Genomic DNA, 26,202 nt, shown 5'->3' with positions numbered 1-26,202 from the left:
AGGTTGGGCACCACTGATCTAGACAATATGAGGGATTTGTATGAAGGCTGAGGCAACCCAGTCTGTTTCTTAGATGGAAATATTTTTAAGAGAAATACTCAATCTTTGAGGAGAGTACCACCATGAGATACTACATTGTTTTCCTATCCCAACCTACTCTTCTTAAATGGCAAACATTTACCTCCACTTAATTTTTATACCATTCCTCCTTTGGACATTGTATTACTGTAGTCTACAACAAGAGATGACTTGCCAAGGTGTTGTCAGGATCTTTTTTTAAAAAAAATGCTAGTGTCTACACACTTCTCGAAGTAGTTATTTTGTACCTGCTTCTTCTTACTATAACTACAAAAATTTAGACACCATGCTGACCATTTGGACTTTCTAGTGTTTACACTGAAGTTTCCTTTTCTGAGCCCTGAAAAACATGTGTTAAATTTTGAATCTTGAGCAACTATTGGCACAATGTATGTGATTTTTCTTGAACATAATCATGAGAGTTAGAAACTTATTTTCTAAAATATTACATTATCTTTTCTATATGCTTTGCCTGGAAAATGTAACAGTGGTCACTCCCTATATACATGATTCTGCTATAAGTCCATTAGACAGAGAAGCAGAAGCAGCCTTTGATTATGCTTTAAATCCAGCTCTGTAATTTGTTGAACATTGTACCTAAGAATCTATTGGTGGATGTTTATAGGTTCTCCAATTCCCTTTTCCTTCTACATTTTGTCTACCAGAATATAAATGTATGGGCAGGACTGTGTTATTTCTGATCTTAGGGCCTCTATACTTGGCGGATCGCCTACTTCCACCAAGTTCTACCCGTGTCACTCGCGTGAGTCAGGAGGTGAGGCTGAGGAGCCTAACGCCGAGGGAGGCCCGGAAAGAAAAAACAAGAAATCGGGCCTTCTCGGCGGTGGCTCCTCGCCTCTGGAATAACCTTCCCCCTGACATTCGCGCGGCTCCCTCGCTGGGTATTTTTAAAAATCAATTAAAAACACTGATGTTTCGGCAGGCCTTCCCTTCAGCCATTCCCTGATCCTTCTTCTTTCTCCTCTCCCCTGTCTTTGTCCCTTTTCGTTTAAGTATTTAAAATTGTCTTAAGTCTATTGTAATTGCACTTGTTGTAAGCCGCCTAGAGTGGCCTTAAGTGGCTAGATAGGCGGGATATAAATAAAAAAACAAACAAACAAACAAATAAATAAATAAATAAATAAATAAATAAATAAATAAATCTTTGTTAAACCACTATTGGAGCTTTCTACATTTAAGAGCAGGGTAAAAGAGTTTTAAATGGAAAATAAATACTTGTATGATTTCCACAATTCTAGCAACAAGCATGTACGATTGGCTAGTATAATAATCTCTAGGTACATGGTCAAATAATTGAATTGAAGTTGGAATCAGGATATTTTGGTGTGCATTTCATGCTTTTAACTGCTGTGTTACATTTTATTGAGATTCTTAATCTAGCTTTATTTCTATACTGTGAACCTTTTCAGCCCATTTCTCCAAATGTGACATCTCAATACAAAGATGAATCTGTCACTTCAGTATTTTCTAATAAAACGTCTTTATTGTTTAACAAGGTTTCGTGGGCTTTTTCAACAATAACATCAGCCTCTGATTTCACAGAAATGGTGCCATATTTATCTTCCTTAAACAACAAAAAGTTCCCCTTCCTATTGAAGGGTGAAGAATTCAAAACCAGTTTATAACTGTCAAACTCTGATAAGAAGTCCCCTGGAGATACTGTCTTTTGCTTCAGGGTGAGGGGTAAAAGATCCAGCCTACCTATGGCTCTCAAACCTTGCCTGGCATAGGTCTCAAATTGGGACGAAATGGACTGGCCCTACGGGGTCTCCCACCTCTCTCTCTCTACTTTGTTTGCTTTCTTTCCACTGAGCCTCCCTCTGTATCCATGCTTTATATCTCTTTCTCTCTCCTCTCTTCTGTCTCGCCCCCATAGGGTGGCTTCCTATATATCTGCCTTTTCCACTCCTTCTTCATGTACTCTTCAGGAACTCTAAATTCCACCCATTCTCCTGTCTAGGGGTCTTCTTGAACCAAATCCACTAAATCCTCCTTCTCTTCTACCTTCTCCATCCAGCATGCTTCCTCTTCCCCTTCTTCCTCCAACTGCCCCCTCTGCCTCCCTACACCTTCCTTTTCCTCTCTTTTCCCCACCTAAATGGCACCCCCTATTGCTTCTGTCCCTATGCCTAGTAGCCCTTGTAAGTCTTTCATTATATCTGCCAGCTATCCCTCGTGGTTTCCTCTTGAAGAGACCGGCAGTACACCTCTCAGGCCACCTCAGGTTGGTCTCAGCCTCACATATGTCAATATTAAACAACTATATTCTATATTGAATCGTTTGTTCATGGATTGTATCTATCAAGGGTATTCTCAGCATTAGTTTGGCATAGGGCAGACTAGACGTAGGTGTCTTGTTCACAAATGGGATGATCCCACTGGCAAGGTCTGAGTACTAAGGGTCAGATACTAGAACAAAGCAGACAGTACCTGGAGGTCTGAAGATATGTTATCACTAAGAAGGCCACAGTCCCAAAGCTAAACTTTATATGGCAGTGATGCTGGAGCCCCACACAGAGCTCATCTGCAGACATTTGAGTAGCTGGTTTCTGTAGGGAGAAGAGCAGCTGCAGAATTTTGAGTACTTATGTCTTTGGGAAGAATTGCTTTTCCCCGGGGCTGTTCTCTACTATCCTTCTCACTAGTCTTTAGTTGCAGCTGAGCAGTTTCCCTGGGGGCTTCTAATCAATTTTATGCCACCAGTCTGTGGCATTCTTGTGGGCGAAGAGACGGGTCTAGCCACCTCTTCTGACTCTGAGAGCGGCCTTTATCTGGGGGTCCAGCCTCCATGGCTACTTAGGATCTAGGGCTTAGGATGCTTGTAAGTTGCTCACTCACTTGATGGTCAGAAGGTTTCAGGCCCATGCTGTGACAAGAAGACCAAAGAGAGCCAAGTTCAAATATGCACTGTTTTATGCAATCCATTGCACTAGTTATTATCTCTTAGCCTAATCTACCTCTCAGGACTGTTGTAAAGATAAGATGGTAGATAATTTTGTACACCAACCAAGCTCTTTAGAGGAAAAAGTGGGATATAAATGTATTTACATGTCTTGTTTCTTTCGAAATTATTTAGCAGTCTAATATAAGTATTTTATTGACTGTTGGAAAGATCATTTTAAGCTGCTTCAGTTTTCCTTCATATTATTTTTAGATGAAGAAAATAAAGATTGCCTTGGCACTGTCAGAACTGGTGATTTATGGCAAATCTCGAAAGTTTGTAAGCTTTGAAGAGTCAAGAGAAAAGCAGTTATTTTATGAAAATAATTCAATTAGTGAGGCAAAAGCCCGAAAGTTGGCAAAACAGAAAGGTAATTCTTAGAATTCAGTCTGGTAAAACTGATAATGGTGCTGTTCTCTCTTGCTTAAGCCATCAGAACTGCCAATAAATTTTATGAGGCAGCTTGTCATAGACTGGCAGCTTGTGAAATGTTTCACATGATGATTCTGCACACACTGTGATTTCTGTGGCTAAAACTTCATGTTAATTGGCCACGAGCTACTACTTTTTATCCAAGCTAAGCAATATAAGAAAATATGAAAGATAAATAAATGTAATCTTGCTCTTGTTCTTTTAAACCCCAAGAAACTAATATTGTTCCTTGACCTTAGTTCAAACATAGTTTGAGCTATATAGGCTACAGAACTGTTTTTTTCATCTCTTGCTCTGTAAAAATTGAGGAATGGAGCTTTCCGCTTTTTTGGACTGCAACTTCAAGAACTGTCCTAGGCAGAATTCTTGGAGATACAACTAAAAACAGATTACACAGCAGCTTTAACTACCTACAGTTAAGGGTTCATGGGATAGGTAGTTTTCTGAATGCTGACCTTATAGAGCATGATGGGCAGCAAGACCCTCTGCCCCAGGAGCCTTCTAACTCGCATAGAAACTCATATCTCCCAGGTACCATCTGGGCAGTTTTCTTTTTCTTGAAAAGTGAGTAAGAGCAGTGAAAGCCACATGTAATAAGTGAATGGTTCTCTGTAAACTTCTGTGTTTTTTCTCCTGTGCCTCACAGAATTCTGCCTAAAGAAATTCTAAGTTAATTCTGGGAGTTGTGGACCAAATAATCCACATCCCTAAAAATTATTCTCAGCCATTTTCCATCCTTCTAATTTTGTTTACTGTTATCTGGCTATTGCTAAATCTGGCTAAAATGAAGTCAGATATTTTTCTAAATTCATGTTAAGAACTCTGTTTTAATCAGGATTTTCTGGAATAAATCTGACCAGATACAATTTGTTTCTAGTCACAGGATTAGCATGTGTATTGTGGTAGGACCTCATATCTGTCTCATTCACTCTTGTTCAGTGCTCCACAGTAGAGTTGGGATAACAGAATTCTTATGACCCTAAGGCTTGCTTTGATCCATGAAACCCTGTGTCCACTGAGCATGACGCAGACATCCAATCTTGAATTTGTGACTAAGAGGCATAAAAATATTTTTAAAACAAAGATATGAGGTCCTAACACATTACACATACAGAAGCAGGTGATATCTTTATTAGACCACTAAAAACCAAACAGACAGTGAACTTTCATCGGTCTAGTCAATTTCACTCAGGCTGTGCACCAGAGTTTTGTGGATGGTGCAGAAGAACTATAAATGAGAGTCCAAAAAAAAAAAATCATGGTAGGTGGTTGTGCTTACTCACTCTTGGATGTGTGCTTTACAGACTACACCACAGGTGTAGTTGGTTGGATATTACTCTTCCGCTCCTCAAATAGAGGAGCATGTGCCCCCCCCACCCCAAATAGCCTTCTTTTGAAACTGCGAGTGTCTGTTTGGCTCAGGAAACTGGGGAAGACAAAAACCCGCTGGATCTCAATCATAGAATAATGGAGTTAGAAGGTGCCTGTAATGCCATTGAGTCCAACCATCAGAGAATTGGGTTAAAATTTAGTCTGTCCATTAGGCAAAGCAAGTTGGAGCCAAATTAATAATATTACCTACTGCTTGGAAGTAGGTGTTTCCTTCAGTTTACAAATGTGCTTGGCTGATGTTGTGGTGTTGGTAACTGGGGGATGGGAGGACTTTTTATGGTATACTCATAATCTTCAAGATATCGGTGTATGGCCTGATTTGACTCATGAACTCTCCCTGATAGTTTCATTTTCTTAGTGGTCTAATAATAAAGATATCATTTTTTCCCTTCTTTTGCATTGTATAAAGATCACATGGCTTTGTTTCCCCCAGAACTATCGGTATTTAAAATATGCATACAATTCATTGGCTTTCATCAAATGAGCCGTTTTTCCCCCACCTTGTATCAATAACAACCTGAAAATGTTTCTTTTTAGCTAATGAATTTGTTCAACATACAGTCCGATTCCTTACAAGAATATACCCTAAAAGAACCAGAACTAACTCTTCCAATTATAATCCTCAAGAATTTTGGAATGTTGGATGTCAGTTAGGTAGGTGATTTATGTTTATTGTTGTAGTACAGAACATGATTTTTTTTTTGCTAGTTTTCAAAGGGAAAGCCCAGAAAACTGAACATTAATGTTTCAGAAGAGGTAGCCATGTTAGTCTGTGCTAGCATGTCAAGCAAAAATCAAATTAAAAAAAGACAAAGATGTTGTGGCACCTTAAAGACTAACTGCTGTATTTTAATGTGAGCTTTCGTGAACAAGTCTACTTCAGATTGCTACTTCTGAAAAAGTGGACTTGTCCATGAAAGCTTACATTCAAATATAACAGTCTTTAAGGTGCCATGTTTTGTCCTCTTAATTTTTTTAATTTTTGTTTTTGCATGACATGTTTACATTAATGTGTTAACTTTCATGTGCCATTTCTTAGCTCAGAAATGTGTGAGCAAAACAATTGTTTTAACAGAATGGCATGAAACTGCTGAAGATGTACTGTAATGATACTGAGATAAATCACAGACAGATATCTCAAACCCACTATCTCAAGTCCATAAATAGAAGGACACTATATACACGGAAGAAATTGCAGGGATGAAATATAAGATTAAAATAACACTTTTTTGTAGTAACAGGGGCCTTAAAAGCTAACTACTGCTAAAGTAGTAAGACATACATAATACAGCTTTACATTTGGTAAAAATTAGTATGTCTCCCACAAGCAATTGCAGTACAGTGGTGCCTCACTTAACGATTAATCCGCATACCGATGCGGATTTTGCGATCGCTTTTGCGATCGCATTACGATGTTGCCTATGGGGAAAAATTGCTTTAAACTAAAACTTGCATTAAACTAAGTTTAATGCGTTCCAATGGCTTTTTGCTTTCCGTTTAACGAAGTTTTCACATAGCGAAGGTTAATCCGGAACGGATTAACCTCGCTATGCGAGGCACCACTTAATGGTTGGAAACAAGTACGGTTCTTTTAATTATGAAGAGGATTCAAAAACAGCAGTTTATGCGTAGGAAGAAAATCTGAGATGATTATTGAAGTAAGAATGTTATTCTTCATGTTAGTTTTCTTAGCACAATAGAGTAATAAAAAAGCCCAACATATATCTAAGGTACTGTGTAAGCACGAATGAAACAGAAATATGTAATACTGTATAACAGTAACATCATTAAGCAGGTTTTTTAAAGGCAGTGGTAGGAACAACAAATCGCTTAGCCCATTTTAGCAAAACTTTAGGTCAGACTTCTTCCCTTAACAGAAATTCCTCCCCACACTCCAGGAAGAGATCATCATGAAAATGGCAATGAATCATGAATGATAATTTTTTAACATTATTTTGTGGTAGTCTCAAATTTTGAATTAATATAGAAAATGAAGGTAATAAAAAGAATAATAAAAGTAACCAATAATAAAAGTAACAAATATGGGGGGGAAAAAAACAATGGTCCACAGACTGGAAATGTTCCATATACACTGGTGCCTCGCTTAACGGGCACCCTGTTTAACGATGAAATCACATAGCGATTAACTTTTTGCGATTGCTTTTGTGATTGCTTTGCGATGTTCCCTATGGGGAAAAATTGCTTTGCGATGATCGGTATCCTGTTTCGCTTACCGATCATCGCAAAGCGATTATTTTTTAACAGCTGATTGGCGGTTCCAAAACGGCCACCGGGTTAAAAAAATGGCCACCCGCTGTTTTCTGGAATGGATGCCTTGCCTACCGGGCAGCGAAAATGGCTGCCGTATGTAGGATTTTCGCTTAAAGTTGAGTCTGAAGCCCATAGGAACGGATTGAAGGGGTTTCAATGCATTCCTATGGGCTTTTTAATATCGCATAGCGACGAAATCGCTTTGCAGTGATTTTTGCTGCACGGATTATCGTTGCTATGCGAGGCACCACTGTACATATACAGCAGATAATCTGTGGTGGCTGGGAACTGTGACAGCAGCATGGGGACACAGTACAGATGAGTGAGTGAGTGAGCACAATCTTAGAATACTAGTTGGAAGAGCAAAAGAGACAGAAGGAGGGAGCAGCAAACTGAAGTATGGCATATCGAATACTGTGAGCAGAGTGTGCCACCCTTTATTAAAGGGAACTTAAAGCAAGCCCAGCAATGGTTGACCTTAAGGAAAATAAGTTTTTCTACAGATCCAGGTTACAAGCGAGAATGGTGGGAACTGACAATGTCCCCTTCCTGAGAAAACATTTTTTCACTGGGCCTACTAATTGGTGGGCAAGATAGCAGTCCCACTGCCAGCTTGAACAGATTGCCCGAAACAGACTCCGTCTCAACCCAGTAAAACAAGGGACCAGTCTCTTTTGGTTTGCAGGGCTCCTGCATATATGCCTCTAACTCTGCCATGTCCTTCATCTAGGGTGGTGTTTCTGGAGGATAGTCCCCTGTCATGCTTGTCAAGACAGAGTCCCAGAAAACTTGTTCTGTTGTTGCAGGGGTGCAAGACCTGGACTTGGACCCTAGAATGCAACTGCTGGTACTTCTGTTTCGGATGCTATAAAAGTTGCTAGTTTCTTTTTGTTCTCTCGACCCCTTGGTACTAGTCAGACCTCCTTCACTAGCCGCTGCTGCTGCATGTGATGGAAATTTGGCTAGCATTGCAGCATCTCTTGCTGCTGCTTAATATCCATTGTATCCTGTTTAACTCAGGGGCCCAAGAGGGTTGCTAGAACATGTTCCTCTTTCTTTCACAAGGAAGCAAACCTGTACTGGAGCAGATCCTTTAGCTTGCTGGCCAGGGCCACCACTTCAGGCCAGAAAAAAAATACTGCTCTCCTTTTACAGAATCGCCCTGTCTATCCAGACCCCCCTCATGCCTTTCTATCATGTGAACCAAGCCCTGGATTGCCTTGCTAAGGATTGCTGTCATTTCACTGTGTTTCGCTCTCAATGCTTCAGAGGACATAGACCACTTGACCCACGTTGCCGACTCTTCTCTGTCCAGAGGAGCAGCCACACCAATTGAAGTCTCAAGTGCAAAATCGTAGAATTTACTGCTCTAGCATTCTTTCAAACATTCATAAAGTAGAGTTCCATTGAGTTGCTACATCCTGGATTAGGTGGCACAGTGGCAATCCCAATTTTTCTTGCCTCTACTGCAACAGCACACTGCCATGGACACTGGTGAAAATGCCCTGTCACCTTTCTGGCCCACTCAGTTATTTTAGGTATGTGCCTGTCTCCTGCAACTATTAGGTTGAGAGTGTGGACCGTACACCACGTCCCTTTCATCTTCCCAGCCTGCAGTGCTTACCACTATGTTGCCCTCATTTTTTTGTGACAAACAGATCTTGCTTTTCTGTAGATAGACTCCACTGATGAGTCAAGTCCTGTGTTGATTCAAATGGCCCTAATCTAACTGTGACTTACTATTCTAAAATAATTCACAGTTAGTCCATTTGAATCAATGGAACTTATGGAGGAGTTGACTCAACAAATCAGCATTGATTCAGTGAGCTTACTGTAGTGTGATTCCCTAAACTGAGCAACATAATTTTGTCCTGTGTGTTCTCAGGAATGCATATAATGGAGAATGAACTGTTTATTCAAAACATTTTTCTTCCTGTATCTTTGTAAACCATACAATGCAATTCCATAGACCAGAGATGCAGAGAAACCAGAGACATTTCATCACGGTGTTCCAAAGATGGATCGTTGCTGCATTTCCATAATTTTTATAGACTGATAATATTTAGGAAGTACTGTTGCCCATAATAAGCAGGGAAAAATTGGTTATGGATGTAGTTTCTTCTTACTGTTTCATGAAAGTAAAATTGTATGTCTCAGAAAAAAACAAATCAGTTCAGCCTTCAGCATATTTCAGGGACAGGTGCCTCTAGGTGAAGCACATATTGGTGAGTATGATTTTTAAAAAATCAGTCTCAAGACGTGAGTGTTGTTTTGTAAAAATATAATAACTGTAATCCTGTCCACAGAGCTCCATATGCTATGCTGATGATGTTATGGGTTATGGACTTCTGTTTTTATTTGAAAGTTTCAAACCTCTCCCTTGGGTTCCAAGGCTCTGTAGGGATTCATTTCAACCCGGGAAAGCCCTTGAGGTCCTTGGAGAGGGGAGACTTTGAGGTACAAAACTATTTGAAGGTCCCAGTGATGGAGATTATGAAACTCTCAAGGCTTCACCTTGCCCCAGGGACTCCAAAGGCTTCTCTCGGTCAAAAAGGATTCCTAGAGACCCTCATAACCTGATAGGCAATAATAATAATGATGATGATGATGATGGTGATGTGTCATCAAGTCAATTCTGGCTTATGGTGATCCTTTTCAGGGTTTTCTAGATATTAAGAAGTGGTTTACCATTTTCTTCTTTTGGGACATCCTGAGACTGTGCAGCTTGTTCAGGACCACATTGGCTCTAAACTCACAGGAGGCATAGTGGGGAACTGAACTTCTGACCTATGGCTGCATAGCTGGATGCTTAACTCAGTGAGCTATCCAGTCAGCCCTGTAATGGTTTGATAGGAAACTTAATTAAAGGTTAAAGTTCATGGCTGATGACATTTCAGTCTTACACATGGAGCTATGTGAGCAGGATTGCAGCCAATGCATATTATTATTTTGTTAATCATTTCCTCACACTGTAATTTTAAACTGCTGCATTGGATAACTTGGTGCTGCAATGGTCAATCAGAATGTGATTTATTAAAATATATCAAATTTAATAAATCAGTCTAACTAGATATTCGGTGGCCTTTGTTGTCATCTCCGTGCATCACATAATTGGGGTCTTGGACCTGTGCAGTGAGTACCATGAAATTTTCTGTAGCTGAGCAGTTCTGTATCCCTTCACCCACACCATGGATGTGCAGATGTACCAGCCTGCTCATCCTTTGGCACCAGTATCTCCAGGATGTGCACAACCTTTTGTATGCTTGTTTAGTACTTACCAGCTTTATTTAAAATAGTACCAGTGTCTAGGGTCCCCTCCCCCCCGATAATCCCTTTCGCCTGCTCTATGGATTTTGGACTTCATCTCTTTGTAATACTTCTGTGGCCTCCTTTGAAAATTGTACCTTCTGGGAAGGAAAGATCGCCCCTTCTATTGATCACAGTGCCTTTATTGTCTTGGCGAAGGTCATCTGACTCAATCACGTTGTTTAGTGCAGGGAGTTCACTATGTAAGGCTTTCATAACAGAGTACACAATAAAACCATTTGCCCCAAATACCTCTTTAAAAGCAGCAGACCAGACAGCTCAGAATAAACCAATTCGTAAGGTCTTGTTTCCTATGATTAAAAAGTCATTTTTATTACAGTGGGCCTGGAAGTATCATTGAAGTAAATCAAGTTGGCTTAGAGGTGTATGTCATCTACCACCATAGATGCCATTTGCCTTCTTCATCTGATTGCTCTGACACTTGTTGCTTTGGCCACACTACCACTCCTGATTTGTGCACCATTATTGGACAAACAGTCACCTGACTTAGAATCTTTTTACACATCTTCTTGAAGCAAATATTATGGTTCCAGATTACTCTCTTATTATCACCCCTGAAGCTGACTGCCACTGGCAACCACTGCAGAACTATCATTATTATCATGATTACTTCCCCCACCATAACAGTGTTCACCCTACTTATAACAATAAGTCCCCATCACTTTGCTATTGAGCCCAGCATTCATATGACTATGCCAGTTTGGATCACCCTCTTACCAGCTGACTAGTCACTGGAAACACCAATGTTAATATCCACTATCGACTACCAACTCTAGACTTCTACCCAACAACTACATAGCACTGCAACAGTGCTGCTGTTCCTCAGTATTGACATCAGTCCCAGCAGGTTTTTCGTTATCCATGGTACTGGCCATGATACCACCTTCATTACTCATGTTTTTTCCACTGATCACATGTCTTTCCCTTATTGTTTCAGCAGCACTCCTAGCATATCCGTCACCCTTATTTCATCTTGCACTGATTCTGACCCCTTCTCTGTCAGTCATATCCTACCAATGATTCTAGTGCTTACTTTGTCCTTTGCAGTGACTGCTTCAGAATACTAGTTTCAAGATAATGTGTAAAAGATCTCAAGTCAGGTGAATAGTTTGTCCAATAACTGCACAAATCAGGAGTTGTAGTGTGGCTAAAAGCAACAAGAGTCAGAGCCATGAGACTGAGACTGAGTAAAGCATTATTGGTATTCCAAGCAGAGTAAAAGGTGTTGCCTGCATAGCTGCTTATCAGCAATTCTTATAGAAGAAGCTGTAGCTTGTATAGCATACTTCACACCTTTTCATGGCACCTTATTTCCTCGACAAGGCTTATTGTCAGCAAATCCATAGTGTTTGGCATGTTGTACATTGCACCTCCAAGATGGTGGTGGCCACTGAAGCCCTTAGACTACATTCATGGTCCTGTAGATCAGATGTCAGAGCATGGAACAATGCTTTCTTTGGTGTACTGTCTTGCCTTTAATACTCCAAACTTGTCCACTACAGTAAAGTAGCTTCCTAGTTATCCAGTTGTGTGATGGATCTCAGAATCCCCCTACAGCTCTGTTATTTTCCCACATCAGAGTAGAAACTAAGAGGGGTGAACAAGGTGCACTTGCAAATACCTGGTATGGATGGGGAGATGGGATTATCTCTGAAAGACTGCTCAGCTATAGAACATTCTGCGGGAGCCCCTATATAGGTGCAAGAGCACAATTGCATGCATGTACAGATGATCACTCACCATGGTTACAAGAAAGTGAGCTCTTCTTTTTACATAAGAGCTAAAGTATGGCTAGATGTAGACAATAGTTATTTTAGGGAATAGGAAGTTGTCTGTCCTGTGTGCTGTGTGCACATCTTCTTTGTCATCGTGGCCTCTATGAATCATGTTGAGGATATTCCAGGCATGTGGAGCTTGACCAGAATGTGTACATGCAAAGAAAGATATATTAGTATAGCCTCCCCCTCTATTTGTACCTTGGAGCCAAGGCTCTCCCCTCAGTTCTTTTCAGGTTTTGAAGCAATACAAAGACTTGGTTGAAACTGGTTATCAGTACGTATCCTGAGCCGAGATTCTTCTTTCAAACTACCTTGAACATTAAGAATCTTTGGCCTGTTGAATGAAGCATAAAAAAATAAAGATAACTATTAACTGCAACCAGGCCCTCTTCTTTCTTTCTTTATGTGCCATTCTTCTGTTTAAGGATACCTAGAATGGGAAACAATGTGATTAGGACATTTAAAAAAAATTAAAACACATGACAAATATTGTAATTTTAAAAGAGCAAACAATGCAGTATGTCCTACTGATTTTGCTGTACTGTGTTGAAGAATGTCAGGTTTCTCCATAATTTGCATGATTAAAAATTAGACTGCTTCTAGGAAAGTGGTTTAATAGCTCTATTTGTTTAAGAGACTTGCGTGAAAACTTGGAGTTTCAATTTCAGAACCCAAAGCAGGTTTTAGGTTGACTACTGTAAACATATTTTGAAACTAATTTCTTACTCTTTTCCCCTTATAACTACATGCATTAATTTTTCATACAGTGGCCTTAAATTTCCAAACATCTGGAGTACAAATGGATCTTCAGACTGGGAAATTTTTGGATAATGGTCGTTGTGGTTATATCCTAAAACCTGAATACCTAAGAAGTAAGAACACAAAGTTTTCCCCATATGATCTAACTGAAAATTACCATCGTGTTATGCTTACACTCAAGGTCAGTTCAGTTTGCTGGTAACATTCTCATGGCTAATTTGCTAGACTACTTGCTTTTACAAATATTTATTCTTATGTGAATAGCCAAAATTCTCCACAGCCACTTTAGGTAACTTGTGCTTGATAACTCACAGGTACCCTATTTATATCAGGCAGGATCTGTGTCTTAACACCTGGTTACTATCTTTTTCAGGTAGATTAGTGAAGATGGTAATAGATTATTAGTTTTCATAGCTTTGAACATGATTCGATTCACTGTGAGAAGTATGCCATGAGGACTGATTAGCATACAAACACAAGCCTTGCTGAACGTTCCAGCTAGGAATATGTTTGGGAAGGATTTGAAGCAGATGATTAGTTGATGGTTGTGAAGAGATATGCCTATGTTATAAAATTTTAGGATGTAATTTTAAATATTCCTGTTTACTCAGGCATCTGGTGGCATTTGATTTTCATGCCTATCAGCTCCATGTTCTTTATATATATTGGCTGCATTTTCTCTTATTTTTTTATTGTCTAGATGAATTGTTAATGATATTGTTAATGATAGCGTGAAAACATGTCTAAGATGAGATAGGTAAATCATTAAGTAATCAACGATGGATGGATGGAAGGAAGGGAGGGAGGAAGGAATTTGGATGTTCAGGGATTAGCATACCTTTCAATTTCTGTTTTCACATCATTTGGATGCACATTTTGTTGTGGCTTAGGTGTCTAGCAAAAGTTAAAGTCATTCATCACATTTAGAGCATAATAAGATGGTAGAGTTTGTTGTGGCTATGAATACTGGCTTCTGTCTGGCCTGGGGAGTAGTTACAAAGGTCCTCTCAATTTCTTTGTTGACTCATCATTTAACAGCTACAAAGGAGTTAAAGGTGGGTGCCTGATAATGCTCCCAGATTGATCGGTCACTATGTTGCTTTTGTCCAGAAGGTCCAAAAGAAAAGCTTGTCTCATTCCAGAAATTCCTTTCCTATCTGTTTCCTCCCCACCAGGGGAAAATATTGCTTTTCTCTTCCCAGCTATAGTTTTCTTGACAATAAGATCAACAAGCTTATTCATCAGCTATAACCTATAAATATTATTTATCTGTTAAATCCCAGTGTATTAGACCTGTTGATTCAAGCTACAATGCTCACTATAGCAATGACGTAGAAAAATTGCCAGTCAGAATTAGAATAAACCACACCAGCTTGATTTATTATCTGCAATATTTCCTTCTACTTTTGTCTGCTTGCTGTTAGAAATAAATACCTTGAGTGCCACAGATGCTGAGATTAGCTTCCCTTAAGTGCAATGTAGTCATCAGAGGCATTTGACAAGTTATTAAATACCATTGCTATTGTTTCTTGTCTACTTAGACAGTGGATGTTCTGCGGCATGTGATAATTAGCTGGCTTTAATAGTTACAAAATTTTGAAAATCCAACTATGAAGGTTTATTTTACCCTATTGATTACAAATATGATTAAACTATTTTGTTTATTTTCATTTACATTTTTCTTAAATAATTTGCAACAATTTAGATTGGGTTTTAGATGTAGAGTGGAAACAATACCGAATGATTATGGTTTTCTTCAGATACCATAGTTTTGCCACTGTAAGAGAATGGTTCCTGCAGGGAAGGTTGGGAAGCACCGTAAAATGTCTGGGTTTTCTGATAAGGGCAGGGAAAAAACAAAAATGGGATAACCATGTAGGCAAAACAAGAGTTTGAGGAATCAGTTTAATCTATGATTATAAATAGCTATAGTCCATGATGGCAATCTATTGCACTGAATCCAACATAGCGCTGGCAGTTGCAAAAGATTTTTATTGCCTTCTCCCCACAATCTGATCTGCCACCCAAAAACTGGTTTGTGGGTTTTCCAGCTTTCGAGAGCTGGTGTTGGGGACACATAGAAGGGCTACAGTGGATTAGCACCAAATCTGGAGAGCATGGTTGCTAGTCCCAGACCTGCAAATAAGGGCAGGTCTAAAGGGCAAGTCTTCATGAGAAATGCAGATGTGGAAGCAGTGTTTAGGACAGGACATAGGATAAGATGTACACTACAACTTGCAAATATTTGATGTTTATGTATTTAAAATAGAATTGCTTTTCAAGGCAGTTCTCAATACACTTTTCAACATAATTTTGTTTTAACCACAAATATAAAAATACAACCAAAACAGCAGCATAAGACATTTAAAATAACAGCAACAGTAACATTATAGATGTTGTACAAATGAACTACCAATACAAAGGATTTTAACACTCCAATTTGCAAAGAAACATAATAGAAGAAGTTACTACCCATAGAAATTCACATTCAGTGTTTTGACATAGACAATATAAAGAGAAGGAGCAAAAAAGGTGGGGATGAAGTCAAGAGGAGAAAAAATACATACATGCTCATCTCGTGTACTTAAGATTACTTTAAGTAGCAGATGATGATTAGTTGTAGACTCACTGATATTCTGTGATTTGGAACAAGGTAAAGATACTATATGAATTAATGAGAAGATAGAACAGATTACACAGTTACAAGGCATATAAGTTAAACAGTTTTGTAGCCAATGGAATTGTGTTCTGGAATGGAGAAATGAAAAATTAGCCACTATTTAATCCTTTTCACCTTACCATTTCCCTCCAGTTAGAATTGCTTCTCCTGAATGCATTTTCATCTGCAGTAAAAAGGTACAGGTGCTATAGGAAGCTCTCTTCCCAATCATGAGTGAAATATTATGAAGAAACAATCCCATTCATTTCTTCTCATTTCAGGAAAATCCAATCCTCTTCACCATTTTCAATTAAAAACAAAATGGAAGCCCTACATATGGCTGCTCTGAAATGTCTAATTTGCCTATGAGACTGAAAACCGAAAAAACTTGTATTGTCATTTCAAAGGAGATTGCTATATGGAGATTTGCATCCTGATACATTCGGCATTTTCTCAAGGACACTGTATGTGTCACTGCAGTGAGGCAAATAGGTTTAGAGTTGCAGCAGGAAGCTTAATATATTGAGTTACTTGTACTGGATTCTCACTCATGCCACTAAAATCTGTGTTACTGCAGATAGTGGCTCCACCAATGGTGATTACAATTATTTTACACCGTTGTTGTACTTATATCTCCTGTGGTGAACATACTGGAATCCTTATTAGTCTGGTGGAATCTAGTAGGTCTTCAAGAGCCTAGAGCAGCGATGCCACAGCTGGCACGCAGAGCCCTCTCTGTGGGCACGCGAGCCATAAGTTGCTGAATCACTACCCCCAGCAGCCAAACCCGAGGAGGTGGCTGAAGCTGCAGTACTAGCACCATGACAGGCGGCGGGCCAGGATCTGGAGCAGCTGGCGGGCCAGCCAAGCTATAGGTAGTGGCGGGGTTGGGCATGACTGGAGGTGGATCTGGAGTGGGGTCTGGAGGCACCTCCGTGCCCAGGATTCCTGCATCCACCGCCACTTCCACTTCCCCCACTACTGCTTCTGCCACTGCCCGCCACCCACTTTTTTTTTTGGCAGTTTGGGCTCAAAAAGGTTTGCCATCACTGACCTAAAGTAACCTCCATGCCATGATGGGGTGGCAGAACAAAATGCTCTGAATTATTACCTTCATAGTTCAGAATAAATAGAATTTATGTAGCTTTTTTAAAAAAATAGCTTGTTGTTAGACTTTGTTGAGTAAGTTTCAGTTTAAAAAAAGTTGATGCCAAAATAGCATCCATTTATGTCTGATGCCGTGTTTGAAGTTTGTGTATTGTGTTTGCTTGTGCAGCTTATCAGTGGCCATCAACTACCACCCAGCAGTTTGTCAAGGACTAATAAAGCTGACCCAGTAGTTGTAATAGAAATTTATGGTATTCCAGAAGACCAGACAAAGCAACACAGTTGTGTAGTTAAGGGTAATGGTAAGTACAAGGATTGAATGTGTAAGGACTCAGTAATTTAGAAATGTGGCTCATTAACTTAAATAGGTTAAGGTCATCAAAGTTACTGGATGAGCAGTTGAGACAGTGTACAGAAGAAGCAGTGTACAATTCAATAGGAGAAGCAAAAATAGCACTGGAAGCATTTGTAATGTTAATTTTGACCATTTTAATTTTCTTTGATTTCTTCAGGTTGTAACATAATCACACTTATAGGGACGTGGTGGCGCTGAGGGTTAAACCGCAGAAGCCTCTGTGCTGCAAGCTCAGAAGACCAGCAGTCGTAAGATTGGCTCTATGGCTTGGAGGCGGGGATGAGCACCGCGCCCTAGAGTCGGACACAACTGGACAATTGTCAAGGGGAACCTTTACTTTTACCTATGACACACTTTCCCATGTTGACATATTATATAGTCTCTCATTCTGTTATATATAGCTCCAGACCCATATTTAACAACAAATGTACAGTAGAGTAAGGAGGACAAAAGAGGGTCAAGGGAGAAAAAATAAATAAAAATAGGATAAAAGATAGGTGGTATGACCAATGGAACTCCAAACTCAAAGCCTGGGGTAATTAGTACTAGTAAGATCAAGGATAGTAACACCAAAAGATTCTAAATACAGAATCCTAATACTGTACATACTTTCTGTTTTCAGTGACTAGAAGTTCTAACTGAAGACCTAACAGGTCTATTTTTTACATGTGGACATTGAGAAAATTTCCACTTTCTGAGAAGAAACACTTTGTTACAGCCATAACTTTGCAAAACCAGATTTGTTATTATTATAGAAATCCCATTACTTGAATCTTGATAGATTCCTGTGCTAAAATCGCAGAGGTGTTTTTGAACTGCAATGCAGGTTTTAGGGATGCTTTCAGATGAGGCTTTCAGAATCAATTTTCTCTCTCTCAGACAGAGTTTTCCTTAGGGGTGGTAGCAAAGCAACGTTGTTATCTCTCATTCATTACTCCCCCCATGCTTTGCCACAGTTTTTGTTTTGTTTAGTTTATTTCTACCAAAATGGCCGTTAAGGGGGCAAAAACAGGATAGTTATATAATGCCTTTTAATGAGTAGTTCTAGGAACTGTGTATCTAGAAGTACCTCAGGTTTGATCTTGAGTAGAGGAAGAAGAGATGGTCACAGATGAGGACAACAGAATATTCTTGTAATGCTTCATGTAGGAAATCTGTGGTAGTGTTTTTGAAATACATGTGCTTTGCAAATTTCTTTCTTGCTGTTCAGCCTGAATAGCAGATATTCAGATATTTATGTTTCCTAAATTGATAGGGTAAGTTGCAGAGATTCCCAGAATGATGTAGTGGATCGAGTGAGGGACTAGGACTCTGAAGAACAGGGTTCGGATCCCCAGTTGGTCATGGAAACTCACTGAGTGAGTGGAACTGGTGAAACCATGCCTTACATATCTCATATAACCTTGAAAGTCCTGTTAGGGTCATTATACGTTAATTCTGACTTGACAGCACAGAAAAAAAAAACAATAAAAAGTTGCAGATGTTTTAGATTTATCATGTGTAAAAGGCCTTGTGAAATACTTCCTGAGAGGACAGAGTGATCTGGACATCTGTACCCTTTTTGTTTTTAATCCTTTAATAGGAATTACTTGTTTGTCAGATTTTTCCTCTGTAAATAATTCAGACTAGAAGTGTGAACATCTTAAGAAAATTTGTATTTAGTTTTTCATTAGAGAATTAAACAGGGTGAAGGTGTCAGTATAATTGTGAATATGTGTCCCTGGAGAAACTTTCTCTCAAAGTACAGTGCATGGTTATTTTTCCATAAACAACCTTTGCATGTTACATCTGTACAATGGCAGTTTTTCAGTAGAAGTGCCACCGACTGGTGGGTTTTCCAAGAATGATATTCACATAGAACTTGCATTTGAAAATAGGTAAAGGTAAAGGTTTCCCTTGACATTTAGTCCAGTCGTGTCCAACTCTAGGGGGCGGTGCTCATCCCTGTCTCCAAGCCATAGAGCCAGTGTTTGTCCATAGACAGTTTCTGTGGTCACGTGGCCAGTGCAACTAGACACAGAATACCGTTAGCTTCCCACCATGGTGGTACCTATTTATCTACTTACATTTTTACATGCTTTTGAACTGTTAGGTTGGCAGGAGCTGGGACAAGCGATGGGAGCTCACTCCATCACATGGATTTGATCTTACAACTGCTGGTCTTCTGAGCTTGCAGTACAGAGGCCTCTGTGATTTAACCCACAGCACCACCACATCCCTGAAAATAACCAAGGAGCAATTCTTGAAGAATTGATGAAAATTATGTAACAAGGGTTTCTGCATAGTTAGAATTTCTCCTGCTTTTGTGAGCCTTTCAGACCTGTTCTCTTGCAGTTAACTGGCAAGGTGAAACTCATTTATGAGCAATGAAACTCACTACTTGGCTTATATTGCTCTCTTTATTTCAGCTTTGTGTCCTAGGTGGAATGAAACGTTCACATTTAATGTGCAAGCTTCAGAGCTTGCCTTAGTACGATTTGTTGTTGAAGATCAGCTTTCTCTCACTTCCAATGATTTCCTGGGTCAATATACTTTGCCACTTTTGAGCATGAAGAAAGGTATTCACTATTCTATATGCAAAATATTCTAAATCTCTATCAATGAACTGTTCTCTACATTGTTCTTGTATTTGAAACATAGGTTTAAATTGGATGCAGCCACTACGTAGTGCAGCTTTACTTAACTAGATGCCTTTCAGGTGTTTCGGACTATGCTTCCCATCTTCCAAGATCGTTGGCCATGCTAGCTGTGGCTGAATGGAGTTACAGATCAAAGAAATGGAGGGTGCTAGTTTGGGAAAGGTTGTTATAATACTAGTATGACAGTGCTGATCTGATATGGTATTCTTCTTAGCATTGCAACAGGTATTAAGAATTATAAATTTGTTTATTTAAAATACTACTATATGAATTTAGTTCATGGAATCTGTTCCGTTCCAGTCACAGCATCTATTGGATGTTGTTGTTGTTTAGTTGTTAAGTCGTGTCCGACTCTTCGTGACCCCATGGACCAGAGCACGCCAGGCCCTCCTGCCTTCCACTGCCTCCCGGAGTTTGGTCAAATTCCTGTTGGTAGCTTCAATGACACTGTCCAACCATCTCATCCTCTGTCGTCCCCTTCTCCTCTTGCCTTCAAATTTTCCCAACATCAGGGTCTATTGGATAACGAGCAATAATCTAAGAAGCATGCAGATCCACTTTGAGTGCTTACAACCTCAGATTTCATTTAAGTGAATCTGCAGCTAAATGCACACAATTTATTTGGAGTCACCTTGATTCTGAGGATCGCAGCAGCCACTTTTTCAGCAATGCTTGCTCTATGTACCATTTGGGACCCTCTTGTATGAATTGGACCTTGATCTGGCCAAGCCAGCACTTTGTAAATTGCAGCACTTTTGTTGCAGTGGGAGATGAAAGGGGTGTTCCTGTTCAGCACTATTTTCATTCACATAGTTTCATACATCAGGAACTTAAGAAAACAAAAGAAGATAGTTACATAAATATTGAGTTAGCTGTGAAATTGAAGATAAGAGGAAATAAGTCACTGGGCCAAAAAGAAAGAATAAAGATGTGGACCCCAAACAAAGAGTTAGAAGATGGGTTTGCGAAGAGTGAGTCAACCTTTTGATACACCACCTGATTAAGAATACAGGGGGCTGCTGTTTACCTGAGTGAAATGACTAGTTCTTTTAGCTTAGTGGTATCTACTGACTGGTTATGTTTCTCTGCAGATTCAGACAGAAGTCTTTCCCAACCCTCTATGGAGATGCCAGAGATTTTTTGCATGCTAAGCATGTGCTTTACCATTTAGATCCAGTCCTTATCCTAAATCAATTATCATTGTTTCAAGACTACTGTACCATTGTGATCACGTATCTATCTTGTTCACTAATATGTCAATCTGTATTTCTCTAGGTTTCATTTCTTGATGATAATGGAAAACATAGAACTTTTCTTTGTATATATTAGTGTACGTGCAACACTTTGTATGCAAAGGACTCATACATTGCTATTTCATTTGCAGGTTATCACCAGGTTCCACTGTTTTCCAAACTTGGTGTCAGCTTGCATCCTGCTTCACTCTTTGTACATATTTGGTATTTTAACCAATAATCCTTGTTAATGTTACTGCTGATTTCCTCAATAAAGAAACAATGGTGAAATACTAACAATTAGTAGTGCCAATTGCCTGATATATGATTTTATGCATAGAAGTTGTTATTATTTGGGACATACAAGGGCAATATAAGACTTGTGCTGGAACAGAATGGTTTTTTTTTCTCCTAACAGTTGCTGGACATATGTCTTCTGAGTTCTCAAAAGTATGAATTGTTAGTGACAGTTTTTTTTTAAAAGCAATCATAGCTAATGGCTGTTGGTAGGACTCTACACATTTGTTTAATTTTAAACCTATACAAGTCAATGATCATAATTACATTATGAAGTAGTGAATTCAATTAATTGCATGTTATCATATACCCAGATTAAAGTGTGTGGTCTTTCAGACTTCTTAGAGAGAGAAGAAGATGTTACAGCGAGCCTTCATTAGAAAAGGTGAATCCCTAAGGGCTGAGTAATAGTAATGGAATAATAGAAGATGCCTCCCTCGTCTCCCACTGTTTGTGAATTAGCTTGTTTTATTTTATGAGAGGTCTCCTGGACCTAAGCCTGGGATTCCTTTGAAATCTGATTTCCCAAACACGAAAACTACCTTGTTCAGATCTCTCCAACATTAGTGTGCTTTTAAGTGTTGTGACAAAGTGTTTATAATGTAACATTCATTTCTGTCCTCATTCCTATTCCATTCTCAAGCATGTTCCCCGCTACTCAGATGTGGAAGGCATGTCAATAGGTGAAATATGCAATATCTTTAACATAAGAACAAGTGCCTAGTGGTCTTCAGAATGAGATGTGTGCCATTTGGGACGGATGCCGCTTCAATTTTTCTTTGTACGTTGTACAGTATTCCTTGTCTGATGTTGGGTGACAGCAGTACCATTGAAGTCAAATGGCTGTCAGTTTTTGTGAACGGCTATTTGTAAGAGATTGCTGTGCTATATATTCCACAGCCAGTAAAATAAAATTACTCCTGAAGAAAACAGCTTGTTGTTTATAATTTACTATAGTGTAAGGCCTAAGGTGGCTTTGATGTAGGGTTTTTACCTCTGAATCACTGAGTGCCAAACTACAGGATGCCCATCACAGGTAACATGTCTTTTATTATGGGAAGGGACACTGTCATGAAGATTACAAATTAAATTATAAAAGTAGTACTGGAAGTAGTATTTCTTCAGCGTGGCCTCTGTGAATGCACACAAATGGGTAAAAACAGCGCCTGTGCTGTCCTCTTGGAATCTTCTAGGGCTTTAGGAAAAAGTAACAAACTTTAGGTTGCCCTCTACAGCGCATGCTCCGCCCGTCTCAGCTCTCAGTTCCATTTTTTCTTCCAGTGGAGTTGGAATCTCTCGACTAGAGCTCTCCTTTTCGTGTTCTTATTTTGGCTAGTTCGTATTTGACCTGGCTTGTTCATCGATTTTCCGCTTTTCTGTTGCTCTGACATCGGACTGAACAACTTCTCTACTGGCTAATCCCTGCAAGTACTTGTTGATTGTCTTTTCCCACCTATTAGACCGCCTGCTGTGGCGCCACGCGCCATCTTCCTAATCCTTTTAACACCTCATTATTGGACTTCCTCCCCGTAATTGCCGGCTTATGTCCCATTCAGGACCATTCAGCCGCTGTACTGCCTGTTCCCGAAAGCTACCCTTTTCTGACGGCCACAGTCTTTGTGGTTTTTGCCTGGGAGAAAACCATCAGCCCATTTCTCTGTAGGCACTGCAAAGGATTTTCCAAAGCTGCTCTTCCAAAGCCTGTCAGCAACGATTGAAATATTTTCTTTGGAACCAGACACTCTCTGCCTCTCAACCTTCTGAAATGGTCTATTCCAACTACATCTACTGTACGGTCTGAAGTTTGGGTTGCCTCACCACCCCCTCTTCAAAAAACTAAGACTGTGGACAAACCCAAGAAAAAAGCTATTGCTAAGAAGTCACGTACTGTTTCTTCTGCTTCCAATGCAGCCACTGAGCTGAAACAAAAGGATAAAACAACTAAGACCAAGGGGAGCATACCCTTTCAGTCCCACCAATTTCAGCATCTGTGCCTTCACCTATTCTGGAAGATTCTTCTCAGGACTGAGAATCGTTTTCTGAAACGGGGACTTCATTACCACCCCAACAACAAGAATCACTACCTATCGACACCGGACAATCACCTTCCACAAGCCAACTAGCCCAGACTGTTGCTAGTTCGGCTTTGGCCCATTGCAGCTCTGTTTTTACCGGGTGGGCATCACATTCTCCTTCAATGTTGAGGTCTTTGGCTTCGAATTCTCCACCCCGTAAGAGACCAGCGAAGGCCAAGAACCTCTCTCCTCCTCAACGTCCACATTCAGAGCAGGAGGTGGTCATTTTGCCTAGAAAATCTCAGCACCGACATAAGCACAGGTGGAATAGCTCGGACTCCGACATGGAGAAGAGGAGGAAACGATGCTGAAGAGATGAATCTCTTTCTGACTCAGATTATAGTGAGGACCGAAGGAAATCTCAGCATTGACGTCGAAGACGGGATTATACATCAGACTCCTCTTCGACATCGGAGGGTTAGAGGAGGAGAAGGAAAAGAAGGCATTACGACTATTCCTTGTTCTCTTCGTTAGCCTCTCCTCCTCGCAAGCATCAACGTCGAGATCACATCAACATCGAGAGTCGCAAGTCTTTGAGGCAAAACCATAGGAAGGAGACTGCGATCTCTCATCATGACAAATCACTAACTACTTCCAAAGGCGCAGTTTCTGCCCAGGGACAGTCATCTCAAAAGGAGTCTGGACATCCTGCCAAGAGACATTCGACTTCAGAGCAGGAGCAACTTATTTCTTCAGGCCTCTCTGACCAAGAGGATGATATGATGTCTGAAGCTTCCCTACATCTACGGCCCTGCTGCGAGGAGTTGACATCCCTGACATTTGTAGAGCAGCTACATGGTCCAATGTGTCTACATTCATATCACATTATAGACTGGACCTCAGGGCCAAGGAAGAGACCAACTTTGGGAGAGCAGTGCTGATGTCCATTCTTCAGTGATGGTCCTCCTTCCGGTAAGTGAGCTTGCTAGTCCCCCTTTTGTGTGCATTCACAGAGGCCACGCTGAAGAAAGACAGGTTACTTACCTGTAACCATGGTTTTTCAAGTGGACCTTTGTGAATTCACACATCCCGCCCATTCTCCCCACTGTACGTCACTGACTAAGTCTAGTCTAAGCTCAAGCTTCTGTGGCGGACAAGTGGAACTGAGAGCTGAGGCGGGCGGAGCGTGTGCTGTAGACGGCAACCTAAACTTTGTTTCTTTTTCCTAAAACTCTAAAAGATTCCGAGAGGACCAGCACAGGCGCTGTTTTACCCATTTGTGTGAATTCACAGAGGTTCACTTGAAGAACCATGGTTATAGGTAAGTAACCTGTCTTTTCTTTTGTACCATACCTTTACCATTGCAGGCACAATTCTACCACACAATTTGGTTAACAAAAAGTTTCAGCAGGCAACAGGAGCAGTGGACTATATACAGTAGCTGAACCAGACTGATATCAGAGGCCAGTAAGCAGTTTTGTATGAATGCAAAGCTTTTCCTTCAACCAGAACTACAAACCCAAATTCTAGGGTCTCCAAACCAAATGCATAGCCCCAGGTTGGCTGTATATTAAACAAGGTAAATAATTTTCTCAGTAGCCAGCCAACTGTCACTCTGTTTGTCTAAACATTTTCTAGCTGTGTGGACTAATGCCTGCATAGATCCCCTCACTTAATGTGTGAACTAATAAGCATCAGTGACTGTGGTTGCTTTACATAACATAAATTACTACTGTATGTAAATATTTTGTCTTAAATCTTTGGTCTCCATAGCAAAGGTAGCTCGAGCCTGCAGCTTGTATTAATAAGAAAATGAATATATACACCAGACATTTATAAGAAAATAATTCTTGAGTGCAATCAATCAGGCAATCTCTTTAGAGAAGATGATGGTTTTTACAAAACCTTATATCTCAGCTTTTGGATATTGGTGCTTTTTATGGACATAAAGTTACTTCATGTTCCTAATTTCTATGGCCTACCTATATTTGAGGGCCTGTATCATAATCCTAAGGCAGTGGATGAAAAAACTTGCAAATTCAAATTCCTCTGCTTCATATTCAGATGTACTGCCTTAATGCTGAGTATGTATTAAATGATGGCAAAAATCTAATGGTGTGTTTTGTTATCCAAGAACAGCAAAAGCAGAACTTCTGTCACCCTCGTGTTGTAGCCCTGTGTGGGTTTCCTAGCCCTCTTTTACAGGTTTTAAGGTATATGGGGCTTGTGTGGAAGAGCAGATAATCAGTGCTGATGGCAACTGAGGCCAATTTAATGTACATCACTGGATTCTGGGTGTTAGGTTCAATCTTTTAAATTTCTCATTTTCCCCTCAGAAAAAAGGAGGTTCTCGACAATGCGAATCATACTTACCCTTATTTTTAAAAGAAGATGGAAGGAAGGCTATTGCAAAGAACAAGAGAACACATCGTAAGAACAACAGTATGTGTTCTTTAAAAAGTAGGAATATAAATACTCGTGTTGGCCATCCCACTCTGAGAGAAAAATTCTACATCAAATAATAAGGGCCATGATGACCACTAGGCATTAATGACCTGTTTCTGTCTTCCATTTCATTTCAGTTGTTAGTACAAATACCTGGATTTGCACATGTTTAGAAAAAACCCTTGGTTTGTCTGGAAGTTGAGTCATGGCAACTGGACTTCTTTCTTATTCGGTTGAAATGTTTCACTACTCATCCAAGTAGCTTCTTCGCCCTTGGTTTAATGCATCAAAGCCTTAGAGCACAGTTACACAGCCATGAAACTTGGACACATGATGTCCATTTTATCTGAGCAAAGCCATGGTTGCTGTGAAACTAGTCAGGCTTCCTTCAGCAATGCAGCCCTATAGCTTCCTGAAGTGAGGGAGAGGACTGCCCATTTCATTTGAATGGGAG

The 26,202-nt window shown here is 39.9% G+C and overlaps 1 protein-coding gene across 5 annotated transcripts in view; it reads left to right on the top strand.

Moving 5' to 3' along the window:
• The window catches only part of LOC110084675 (1-phosphatidylinositol 4,5-bisphosphate phosphodiesterase zeta-1), a 60,279-nt gene extending 34,548 nt beyond the window's left edge, over window positions 1–25,731 (top strand). For 2 of the 5 annotated variants that reach the window (XM_078376405.1, XM_020804236.3), the window contains 7 exons: window positions 3,254–3,410; window positions 5,402–5,518; window positions 13,008–13,180; window positions 16,935–17,067; window positions 19,529–19,678; window positions 21,144–21,205; window positions 21,932–25,731. In XM_078376405.1, coding sequence (XP_078232531.1) covers window positions 3,254–3,410; window positions 5,402–5,518; window positions 13,008–13,180; window positions 16,935–17,067; window positions 19,529–19,678; window positions 21,144–21,205; window positions 21,932–22,012 — 873 coding nt within the window. In that variant the 3' untranslated portion in view covers window positions 22,013–25,731. Of the gene's footprint in view, window positions 1–3,253; window positions 3,411–5,401; window positions 5,519–13,007; window positions 13,181–16,934; window positions 17,068–19,528; window positions 19,679–20,850; window positions 21,059–21,143; window positions 21,217–21,931 lie in introns of those variants that run through there. The other 3 variants (XM_020804233.3, XM_078376407.1, XM_078376406.1) reach the window with 3 other exon arrangements.
• The last annotated feature ends 471 nt before the right edge of the window (window positions 25,732–26,202 follow it).

The sequence above is a fragment of the Pogona vitticeps genome, chromosome 5 (genome assembly GCF_051106095.1).
Source record: "Pogona vitticeps strain Pit_001003342236 chromosome 5, PviZW2.1, whole genome shotgun sequence".
In the NCBI taxonomy this organism is placed as follows: Eukaryota; Metazoa; Chordata; class Lepidosauria; order Squamata; family Agamidae; genus Pogona; species Pogona vitticeps.
Note: the sequence above shows the minus strand (reverse complement) of the source record. Positions and strands in the feature narration are given on the sequence as shown.